General features: G+C 48.0%; 1 protein-coding gene across 1 annotated transcript in view; it reads right to left on the bottom strand.

The window, feature by feature from the left end:
• The window catches only part of LOC133342260 (BTB/POZ domain-containing protein KCTD3-like), a 31,540-nt gene extending 20,282 nt beyond the window's left edge, over window positions 1–11,258 (bottom strand). The window contains 6 exon segments of the mRNA XM_061551305.1: window positions 2,422–2,480; window positions 4,321–4,394; window positions 5,731–5,776; window positions 7,595–7,648; window positions 8,925–9,040; window positions 11,091–11,258. Coding sequence (XP_061407289.1) covers window positions 2,422–2,480; window positions 4,321–4,394; window positions 5,731–5,776; window positions 7,595–7,648; window positions 8,925–8,983 — 292 coding nt within the window. The 5' untranslated portion in view covers window positions 8,984–9,040; window positions 11,091–11,258.
• Window positions 11,259–12,614: the final 1,356 nt, after the last annotated feature.

Below are 12,614 nucleotides of genomic sequence, written 5' to 3'. Positions count from 1 at the left end.
TATTAAGTCGGTACGTCGCACGAGGAGGGAGAGGTGAGGGGGTGGTGGCCAGCACCACGCACGGCTGCCATTACTTTTTGTGTTTAGTTTGTTGTCCTTTCCACGCAACTCCAATTAGCACGGTTGGCTACGTACAGTGTGAAAGAAGTTCAACATACATATGTAGTGGGTACGAACGGAGACTCAGGCTTCTATTGGAGGCAACACATTTATTTAACATTGGCACGCTAACACAAAGGGGTAACTGCCCCTTTACCAGATAACACGCTGTGGTGGTGGTGGACCACCAGGCTCTCTACGCTGACCACTGTCGCTATAGCGGACTCGACCCTAGCTCGGGTCCGAGCCCCCGTGTTGTAGAGCGTGGAGCGTGGACGACGTCTTCTTGAGGATCCCATAACAACCAACCCCGGTCCCATTTCGGGACCCGGCTTATATTTTGTGTGGCGGGGCTCGCCCCACCCCTGGCCACGCTCCCCTTCTGCAATCCCCCCCCAGCCCCCCTTTTGGGGGTCCCGGGGTGGACACCTCCGGTCACGTGTCCTCCGGTGGCAACCAGAGTGTCATGGCCCCTTGGAACCCCGTTCCGAGGCTGGCACCCGCCACACTCTATCCTGTAGGGGCTGACACCCCGTGCTGCGTACAGCCATCCATAGCTGTCAAGCAGCGCTCCCCGAGCCCCGCTAGGGCCGCTACTGCATCCACCTTCAGTGGTGTCTGCGACGCCAATGCATCGCGCGCCGAGTCTCTCCCAGGCCAACTTCACATAGTGACATCCAACGATGTCGCGACACATACATAATCTCCCCATTGCTATGGTTTACACACCGCAACTTGGTACTCATTTATGGCTGAGCCAACCTACGGGAGGTCCAGAACCTGTTCAGATTTTTCTCACCACCTGCAGTAGCCATGGCCGGAATTGAACTCGGGTGGCAAGCGTTCATAGCGCATTGCGCTATATTCATTGCCCCACCGTTCCCCACAAATGCATGGCGCAACCTTGCCAGCACAAACGGCCTAACCAGCCAAACCCACCCTCAGATTCTTGGAGCTCAGTGGATATGGAAGAGCAATGCAAGCGAGCAGACGGAATGTCACAGACTTCATGACTTATGGTCAACAGGCACGCTGGCGTCATTCCGCTTGAGACATGTCACCCAGACAGACTGCACTCGAGAAGCCAAACCCGCAGCTTCTGAATGCCCTGGACAACCAGGAAACCTCGCCTCTAGTCTCTGGGCTACAGGCATGCGCATTGCCACCACACCCGCCAACTACTGGACATCTGTGCAAAAAAGAGCTCTATAGCCCCTCGGATTTCTCCAGGGTAAATAAATATTCTGATTATTATTCTGAACATTTATTCATTCGACCAATAGTAGAAGTGGCAATATTGATGTTTTGTTGTTGCCGTGCTCACGCACCGCGGATCTCTCTTCTAAAATAGCTGGGCAACTGGATAAACGGGATCATCCGTGGAACCAAAAGTTTTAACTTAAGTAGACGTGTACCAAATTGATCACCAGTATATGACTGTCGCAGTCACTATCATGCGTTGCAAAATAAGTATACGTAATTTTAATTTTACACGAATTTTTGAAAATGTTATGTTTCGGGTTATGGTTTGAACAATTGAGACAATGAGACACACTACAAAGAGACGGTAGAAACGAGAGAGACAGAACAAAGAATAGACAGCAGATGACACAGACAGAACAACCAGGGTAGGCAGGACAAATAGGGACAGACAGAAAAATAAACACACAGACAACAATACAATGGGGGGAGAAAAGAGATGGACAGAGCCGCCGGGATGGCACAAACAATAGACAAAAAAATATATTCAGTCAAACAATGGCTACAAATGGTGACAATTTGTCAAATAGTGGAGGGAGGGCAACTGTGGTAACCATCACATGTCCAGCATCAAGGCCAGGGTAGGACGAAGAATGACTAATCTCGAGCCAAGGTCAGGGTAAATCAACGGTTGAGAGTTGAACGAACAGAGACATAGAGACAAACACACGGACATGGAAGTACAGAGATAAAAACCAAATATCCCCTGCATAGCCTTTAATAGACGGTAGTGGAAATTGGTGTATGCGAACACCGATGAAGACTGGCAGTGCACACGAGGTGGTGGTGTGGTAAGAAACGTGCCTAGCCATCTTTGTCTCCCTCAGTGGTGATGTTTATCCACCGCATCACGTACTCATTTAAGGCCCAGCCGATCTAAGAGAGGTTCGAATATTCGCCACTGCTATTGGTCGCGATCGAGAATTGAAGTGGAGTTGGCGGGTTCGTACTGCGATGCGCTAACCACTACACTACCGCTCCCCACACAGAGCCACATTCATAGACACGAGAGACCGGGACGCAAACAATGAATGCAATGACGGGTTACACACGGGGTCTTACCCAGTGGGGTGATGCCGTAAAATTCCGCCTCGTGCCTCAAAACGCTGATGCCAACGCCCCTGCAGGACGACAAACAACGCATCCGTGGGCAGAGCGGTTGGTTGGTGTGACAAACGGGTATGAATGATCTCCCTCTCACCGGAATTTATGAGGGTTATTTTGGAAAAGAGCTGTTGTGTTAGGTCAGATTTAAAGCAATGGCGTGCCAATGCTCAATATAAATACTTTGTATGATAATCATGAGTGCATTTTGTATATTTACGCAATTCTTACAGTACAAGTTTATTCCAAAGGTGATATGCTTCAAAGGTGGGTATCGTGTGGCAGGTTTAAAAAAGTAATTAGTGAGTCTCTTTTTTTACTTTATTCCCGCTTTCGAAGCGTGGTACACTCCGACAATAATACACACACGGCCCCAAGTACCAGGTCCTATGCATCGTTATTTACAGAACCTATTGTGGGAGTGTTACAGGGTTGCCTGTTATGTTGTTTTAATAAACACGTGAGGGGCTGGGGGAGAACAAAACAAGGGGGGGAGGGATGAGGGCAAGTGGCTAACCGATGTAGGAGAGGAAAGAACTGCCCATGCTTGCAAGTCAATTTAAATTTGGCAAATTTGTACTGTGACCCTGCAACACAGGGCCTCACTTTGTTTAAAATGACGTACGTATGTATGTTTAACTTCTTTCGTATCGTACGTAGCCAACCGCGCTAATCGTAGGTGCGGCAGGGGAAAGGACAACAAACTCAACACAAAAGACCGTTTTAAAGAAATGAGTTTTCAATATCGATTATTTAAAAGTGCACAGCTCCAGTGGCTTCTAATATCGGAAGGAAGCGCATTCCAGACGGCCGCAGAAGCGCATGTGAAAGTGCGCGATGCAGCAGCTGTCTTTGTTCGATGGCTAAAAGCTTCACCACGAACAGGATGGCACTGGGTTCACGATGATTGACCAGGATGTCCGTCGGGCTCTTCTGCAACAAGCGACGAACGTGCTACCATGCTCAGCCACATCAACGGCCTCAGGTAATCTAAACACACGTTTGGAAACATGCGTATCGCTTATTTTGCTTCTATAAATCTCCAGAATAAGCCACATCGTTGAGCTATCTTTGTAGCCAGGTCGCAAATGAAAAAGATACTTGGCACTCCTATCGTGTTTTTGTATTGTGTTGTTGTAACGTTCTGACCTGCCCCTACTGTACATCTATGAAAAATAGCTTAAGAGCTTGTGGAATTCCTCCCGTAGAAATAAATATTGTGATGTCTGATGCTCACCTGATGTCTGACACCCAACCACCTCTACCGGTGCTCCTCAGTGGTAGAAATTCCAAGATACGATTTTTCTCGAGCCCAGACGAAAATAGGCTAAGGTGACCCCTGAACCTAGTGCTCGCACGAGTTACGTGAACCCATTACACTTGAGAACTTGGTTTAATCGTACCTGGCTGAAATTTGGATTGGAACCCAGATTCTCAAAGTGTGCCAGCTCGTTGCTCGGACACGGCCATTACGAGCCTCCCGTGCCGTCCCGTCATCTTAACCCTTTCACATTCTCACGACGTACGTGTACATTATACATTTTTCTTACGATTCCGTGCCAAAGACGTACACATATGTATGTACATCATCGGAAAGGAAAAGGAAAAAACACTAAATTAAAATTACTTTATCGGTATCGAGGCTACCGTAAAGCCATGCGGGAGGGCGTGTGGCACAGTTTGGCGCCAGCTATCATAGAGTGCTATACAATGTCTTTAAAAACAACACTAAACCCGCTTTGCGCGTTCCGCAATTCAGCGGTGAACGGGACATCCACCCTGCAGCTTGCAGACATCTCGGAACGGGAAAAGGGTTAAATGCTCTCGCTCGATGTCAACTGAAAGTGTTCAACTCACCTCAGGTCCAGCTCCTTGGTGCGCAGGAAGTTGAGGATTGGCACAAAAGCCATGGGGTCTCGATCAATGAAGATCTGGGCATGAGGAAACGCAACACACGCAGTGAGGTCAGCTTCTCCAGCCCATCATTTTGCTGTTTTTTTCAAGTACTGTCATTTCAATGTGACCGTTCCATTTTTGTGAATAAGTTTGATTATTATTTTTTTAAAAATATTTATTATCCAGCTTACATAATCTCATGAATGCATGTAGGTGTCCCCAGCACGGTTACGCATGAATCCGCTGTTGCCCTGCTTGGATACTTTGTGCTGTGTGGCCATACCCCGAGAGCTTATAACACTCCCTGCATTGTAGTATTTCAGCCGAGAAGCTAGGTGCCCAATGAAGGCTGCAAGCTCCTTGCGCCCATTCTCAAAAAAACACAAAAACGGCTGTTACAACTTGCCGATCTCTGCAAAGAGCACCCCAGTAAAACTAAGGGAACAAGAAAGTTACAGGGCATGTAGCACCCTCTACCTATAAGAATGGAATGGCACAGGGAAGATGCTCAGGACGTGAAGCTATGCCCCCCTAAAGAATGTTGATGCAACCTTTGGAAGGAAGCTAGGATCGAGGAGTAACCTATGCACCATCCTATCCTGCCCAAGAAATATGGCAGGGCGCAAAGAGAAATGTAGAGGTCAGGGTCTCTGGCACACGAGCTCGACCGAGAAAGCAGGAACCAATGAATGGGTTCCATATTTAACCTGGAGAATACAACTGCCTTTTCCGAAGCCCACATGTGGCAGATCGCCCTCAAACACCAACTTGGTCCAAGTCCCACACGGATGTTGGAGTAACCGAACAGACTCCAAGAGACTGGTCCCTCTTAAATGTACCAGTTGCTAGATCTGCTAGAAGGAAAGAAGCCGCACCTTTTAATGTTGATTTTGAGGAAGTAGGGCTATTGTATCACGAAAAGTCTTGGTAAATGAGACTTGGTAAGGCTTCCGAGATAAAAACACCTATCTATATATATTCTGCAATGGCCCACTCTTTGCTCGGTATAAACGACACATGAGATAGACAGGTAAACTGGGCGTCAATTGACAACTTATGACTTCTGGTTTGTGCAAAAAATACCAGTTTGTGAACAAACTACTTCTCAATGAGATAGTCTTCTTCTTTCGCACGGCTGCTGATGTAGACGCAGAGCAACAACTGCAATTCCACATTCAGGTGATAATAAGATAATTAAAACATGTAATTGCGTGAACCTGTCTTCCAGAAGAGGATTAAACAGTGACCTCGAGTGCACACCAAATTGCATAAGTGGAAAAAATGTTGCCTAAGATGATGAAATTAGGGGAGAGGGAGGGGACAGCGGGGAGAGGAGATGGGGGGGGGAGATAGGAAGAGGTGAACACTTACAGCTCCAGTTTCATCCCTCAGCGTTGAGATTCTTCCACTTAGGAGGCTGTAAGGGCAATTGTGAGGGGAGGGGGGGGGGTGAGAACACAGAAAGTCAAACAAGGCCATGTCCTGTCACCACAACCAATATCACTGCCACCATCATCGTGACACAGCAAGCACGGTGCTACTTTGCAACGACTTTGAGGTTTTACTTTAGACATCGTCCTCATGAAAGGACACCGCAGGGCGGAATGACCACAATGAGAATGAGATGACTTGCGTAAGTGTAGCAGCAGCACAACAAGAACGAGGGGAAAGCCTCAATTGACGCCAGAAGTAACGGCTCTATAACACGGGGAAGGGAAAGTAGTGCTACCACAGTACATACTACAAGTGCTGGTATTTTGAGCCAAGTATTGCACGTCAATAGATAATGCAGATTAATAAACCCCCCAGTAATTTATCCTGTCCCAAATAAACAAACTGGGGTATAAAATTGGATGGATCCAGAATTTTAATTGGTTATGGTCATGATTTGTGGATTGAATAATCCATGTAATCATTACTTTTGGTTAATGTTCAGTTACAGAATTATATATTACATTTATCTTCTATAGATATGAAAGTCAAAATTTGTCCGTGGGTTTGTGGCGGGGTTTGTGTGGGTGTGTGTGTGTGTTTGCGCGCTTGCCAAGGATTTAACTCTCCAACCGTGGGGTTTACGTAAATAAAAATAGCCAGGTAGCACGCCGTAAGCCCTGCCGTGAGCAAGCACTATTCCTTTTTCACATCCGTCAACTTTTAATTAGTTTAATTAGCGATTTAGTGCGATTTTTGTGTGCTTTCTATTTATTTATTTATGACGCGTGCATGACCATACCAACTCACGCGCCTTTGGTGGGGGAGACGGCCCATGCCAAGTCATATGCCTTCAGTGAAAGTGAGGGGGACATTTTCTTTCATGTTAAAAATACTATAAAAATACACTAAACGCTGAGGTAATTTCTTCACTGTGTGATGTCCCTCCACCCCGATGCGTGCAGTTACAGCTATACAGTCGGTAGATGCTACCACGATAGGCCGTAGATATTACTGCAGAGTGGCCGGGGAGATTGTGGCTGGAGGGGGGGGGGGGGGTCAGGGGTAGCAGCCCAGCCCCAGCCTGCCAAGGTGCCACCTCGGCCGGCTGGACAATCTAGGCGAGGCCGGAGGCTCTGCACGGGATTAGGCCTCATTACGCCACTCTGTCAGGTGAGCACTTTGTGCTATAGAGTCGATAAATACTGCTATAGAGTCAGCATGTACTACTGTAGTGATAGCAGGTACCACCACAGTCGGTGGCCTGGGCAACACCGGGTACTTCCCGCTAGTTTTATATAAAAAAAAAATATCATACTACAATGGATGCTATGGATTCACATCACTGTAGATTACACATATTAATTATGCAATAGGTTAACTTATTTTTTTTTTACATGTGATCCAATCCTAAGCAAGAATCGTGAGAATTCATTACATCGTGGGAGGGGTGAATGGTTACATCCATATGTAAGTATTAATGTTGAACTTCTTTCACACTTTATGTAGCGAACCGTGCTAATTAGAGGTACGGGGGAAAGACAACAAACTAAACACACAAAAAGCAGTTCTCAGGAAATAAGTTTTCAATCTAGATATAAAAGTGCATAGCTCAAGTGGCTTCCTAATATCAGAAGGAAAAGCATTCCAGACAGCCACAGAAGCGCATGTGAAAGTGCACGATGCAGTGACCGTATAGAAAGGAAGAGCGTTCCAGACGGCCGCAGAAGTGCATGTGAAAGTGCACGATGCAGTAACCGTATAGAAATCATGCAGCCACAAGGCCTCATCCAGAAGCTGGCACCTGGAGAAGAAGGAGTCAGGGACCCAGGTGAGCGTCTGTCTGGAAGTGCTGAACCTGCAAAATAAGAACAGATGGTGAGCGACACAATTGTTCCAACATGCACCTGTCATCAACATCATTGTCTATCAGGGTGTTATGACCACTGCAAGTAGCCAACCGCTCAGAATCCGCATTATAACGCTGTGTTCCGCGTTGTGTGAAAAGTGTTCCAAATGGAAGAACTTCGTTCCAGAAAAAATGCATTGTGTGAACACGCTTAAGGTTAAGCGAGGACGTACCATGTTATATTTTATTCCATAATACACTCTGCACTATAAAGACTGTAGCCAGAGTCGAGGGGGCTGAATATGGAAGAGCTGCATGAATGCAGTTAATTTTAAAGTTTTGTCGTTCTCATTGTGAATATATTTTGTGATTGTTTGAGTGCCTTACTGTCCATCTGTAAACCATAGCAAGATGCCCATGCTTCCTAATATCAGATACCAAAAAGAATTCAACTGTACCTTAAGACGTCTTCAGAAGTATCCGGCTTAAGTGAGTGTATTCACCACATTGCACTGATCAGCATGGTGAAGTATAATAATTTCCCGCTCCAACACGTGCGGTGTGGGAAGGCCCTCAGCTAGCAGTAGATTGCAGGGGCGGTTTCTTCATTAGGGCGATTGGGCGACGCACCACCAATCTCAGCCGTTACTGTGCCTCTGGATATAGTCCAATCAGCGTCATGTCACGTTCTGTGGAGTACCGCCTCTTTTTGGGCGATTTCACTCTGGCTGAGAATCGCCCAGAGTGTTCCCATAGACTTACATTTAAAGATGTTTTTTTTCGAACGGCGGGCGCTGCAATGCATTCTCTATGGCTTCCGGGAGGGCTCGCACTAACGTGCTTACGTCATCATACGTAAGCACGTTTCAGTCAACAATATTATTTGTCGCTACCTCGTGGAATCTTTAATAAAAGAAACTGAGTGGATTGTAATAATAGTGAGTATAGAAACAAACAATATGTATTGTAAGAGTCACTTTATTTTTCATTAATATTAAAGAAGTGAAGTTGCCTTTACATGCTTAAGCTGTTAATTTATCCATTGCATGGGTAGACCTTATCCTTATCAATCATCCAGACATTTGCCCCCCCTGAGAGATTTTGCAGGAGCCGCCACTGGTAGATTGACAAAAGGGCTGTTACGTGCACATGCACATCCCCTCTGACGCAGTGAAACACCACTGCCCCTGCCCACAAGGTCGCCTTTATCTCACAAATTCCGAAGGTCATTGAAGGTGCGACCTGGCCAGCACATGTACCCTCCAGCACAGCGCCCACCACCCACCTGGTGCCCCCCACGTTGAGCTGAATGATGTCCCCTGACCCGGGAGCAGCAGCCGCCATGGCTGGAGTCACTTGCTTTAGTGTGGCTCAACGAGTCTCGAGGCAAGCACCGCAATCCTGTGGGCAAAGGGAGATTGTTACAGCATCACTTGTCATCATCAAAATTATTACCCTGTGCTATGAAAAAGGGATATTGCCTGAGTCACGGACTATACTCTATATTAACCAATTGGTAATACACTGGTGCATGGTATAAAAAAATCCCAGTAAAAATATCTTGCGGGGTGCATCAAAATCAGTTTTCATGATGTCGAAGCAGTCGGAAGACGATTGTCAGCTCAAATTTAGATTTTAGACGATTTTATGAGGACCGGTGTGTTATGCTCCACCAGTGTACCGCCAATACCTCCATATGTTTTCATTGTAAGGCAGCGTTATTGATTAATGTGTTGAGTGTCTTCATAAAATATTACAGGAGGTTGTTTTAACTCCCAAAAGCTGATAGGTGTGATCCCTGCAAGACCAATAGTGTTTCAGCACATCGGTGTGTTGAAGCAGGAATACATGTAGCACATCTGTTCACGTCACACTTTTTTTTGGCTGTCGGGCGGTGGAGGGTTTACGACAAATACAAATTCCCCACTACCCAACCCAAAAACTCAAATACGAATCATAATACTGGTCGTGAAAGCCTACATGTAAAATTCATATTTTGTAATGCAACACGAGGCAGAGGAATAACTCTCAGATGCTCATCTCCTGCTTACACCTCTGAGATAGTGATGGTACATACACATTCCTATGGCAAAGACCAGTCCAGTATATGGCAAACCATTATTTTAAACATTTAAAAGTTAAACTCAAAAGTCTGTATTTGCTCAAACAGGAGTGGTGCTTATCTTCACTGTTAGCCTTGAGCCAGAAGTACCACTTTACTTTTAAGGGAATAAATGTGTACATAATAAAGTTTGTAAATTATACAGTAATTGTCATTAAAAGAATGACTAATATTGTGTAATATACATCTATTACAGTAAGGACTGTTTTGTATTGTATTGTCATTCAAGGCAATGAACAAATCAACCAGAATGCACCTATACTCATCATATCTCAGAAGCTATTGCAGGAGTGGGCCTGGATAATGCTTGGATAGGTGACCACCATGTACAAAATAGGTTTTATAGGCTGCTGCGGGGATAAAATTACTTTGTGATGCTGTGTTGGCTGTGGTGCACAAGCAAACTTAACAAAAAAACCTCAATACAGTACATACGTCAAAAACAGTGGCCTTAAAAAGTAACAATATATAATAGGCGACCTTTCCAGCCCTTCTACATCAAATATGAGTAGTCACAGCGGAGATCCCATCAATGTGCCTCTTGTATTCACGCACAAAAAGACCGCACTTTCCAAAACGTGCCGTCACACATTGAGTTTGCTGCATGGCAGCCAAACAGTGGCATTTCACCCCGACCCGAATTTAGCCAAATTGAGTGCAGGACCGAAATTAACCTAACAATGTCTTAAAGTCACAGGCGTAACCAAACCATTGCGAGGTCTAACAATACGTTTTCGATCATGAACCGAAGTTAAAATGCAATGGATTTGTTGTTTAGAGTAGTTACCGGTGGTGAGCCCATAGACTTTCTACACTTGAGATACCCCCCTGTTCAACGCCACTCGCTAACCGGGTCTCAAACCGGTCGTCATCAACGTTGCCGGCTCGGCACTCCGACCCCCCGCGCTCTCCCCGTGCTATCTGGACATCTCCACGAGATTGGCCGTAATCCCTGGATTATAAGACGCAATCTTCTTCCCTCACCTCCCGCCCCGGTGGGATTACCACAAAAAGTTGGGGTGAGTCTTATAATCCAGTGTGATCAAATGTGTGCACGACTGTTATAGACCGATGCAGCAACGCATTTGTGTGGCGTCTTACTGTTCCCGCAGCGTCGTTTAATCTTTGACATATGACTAAGCCTGTGGCCAACATCCCCCGTGCTGCTTATAATGTGACAGGTTACGTGGGCAAACGAGGGTGGGCGGGCGGGCGGGCGGCAAGAGATCTCGGGCAAGGCCGCTCAGGCAAGAGCGGGGGGCCCGATTGAGGCCTACTGAACCTCGACTCCTCTGCGATCGCCTGCCGCGTCTCACCCTCCCCGATCACCTCGAGCGACGTCCCCTCGTAGGCGGCGAACCCCTCGGGGATCCCGGCAGCGGCGGCGAGGAGGAGGCTTCGCTGTGAAACACGCGAGGCAGCCACCACCACCACCACGTCCCGTAGCCACCCCACCGCGTCTCGTTCACTCACATCGCGTCCGTGTGCGGGGGAGGGGGGGGGGCTGCGGGGGGGAGGGAATCGATCCGAGCGATTCGGTGGAATAATCCACAACGATCCTGAGAATCGATCCATCGCAGAGAATCTCGTAATCGGCATTCCAGAATCGTTTAGTTTTTTGTTTCTGTAAAGTAGGAGCCGACACCAGATTGCAGGGGTCTCGTCCTTTATTCCTTTCCTTCCATCCACACCTGTCCCCCAGCCGTCCCAATATCGTTCCCGCCAAAGGCCCCTTCTTCCCGCCCGTTCTCTCCTTATATCTCCTCGATCACCCCTCCCACTAACCCATCTATTGGTGGGAATCCTTCCCCTGACACCCCTACATCACCCCCCCCCCCCCCGGAGAAAAAATAACCGTCCTCGGTTCTGCCTCCCCCATGGACCATTTAAATCTCCCCATGCCTCCCACCACTGACAGTGACGACAGCCCTCACCCCCCCCCCACAACCATACAATGCAACATAACACAACGAAATCAATTGCGCGGCCTGCCCAGGTCTCCAGCCAGCATCCCGTAACAGCCCGGACATCCACAGGCAGCAGATGACCGTGGCGGCCCCCTCCTTCGAAGGCCCTCTCGTCGTGGTCCCTGGTTCGGTGGTGCCGGTGTCGCCTTGCCTGGCGCCGCTGTCTCTCCGGCCCCCGCTCGTGCTGCCGCTCCGTCAGGCCTCACATGGGGTGCTGTAGGTGACAACGGAACACAGGGCACCGAACCCCCTGCCGGTTGGCGCGTGGTGGTCGGCGACCTTGGCCTGGGTAGGGATGATGATGATGTTGGCAGTGATGTTGGTGGTGATGTTGGTGTAGATGACGGTGGAGAGATGTATGGCTTAAGGCGGGTGGGGTGTACAAACCATCGTCGCTTACCCAGTTGGACCTGGACGCACTGCGGTCGGAGTGCTTTAATGACCTCGACCGGCCCTTTCCAGGGTCGGTGCAGCTTTGGTGAGAGGCCAACCGGCACCTGAGGACAGTGTAGCCATGCCTGGTCCCCGACTTTAAAGGGCTTGGCTGTCACTGTCCTCTCCCGTATCCGTACATTACTCTCTTGGCTCGTGGCCGATGCGGCCTCGGCTGCTTGGCGGGCCTCTCTCAAATAAATGAGGGAGGTCTTTAGTGCCTTCGGCCATGCGTCGGCTCTTGCGGGAATGTCCGTCAGCTGCACCTCAATAGGCGGAACGGGATCCCGTCCGTACATCAGGAAAAACGGCGAGAACCCCGTCGCCGCGTGTGGGGCCACCCTGTACGCCGCTAAGACAGATGGAATGTGGAGGTCCCAGTCGGAATGGTTTTCGTCCACCACTTGGGACAGCATGGCCGCTATGGTGCGGTTAAGCCGCTCTACCATCCCAT

This window comes from Lethenteron reissneri, chromosome 14 (genome assembly GCF_015708825.2).
Source record: "Lethenteron reissneri isolate LAM-NWPU_2019-01 chromosome 14, ASM1570882v1, whole genome shotgun sequence".
Classification (NCBI taxonomy): domain Eukaryota; kingdom Metazoa; phylum Chordata; class Hyperoartia; order Petromyzontiformes; family Petromyzontidae; genus Lethenteron; species Lethenteron reissneri.
This window is presented reverse-complemented; position numbering and strand designations above follow the sequence as displayed.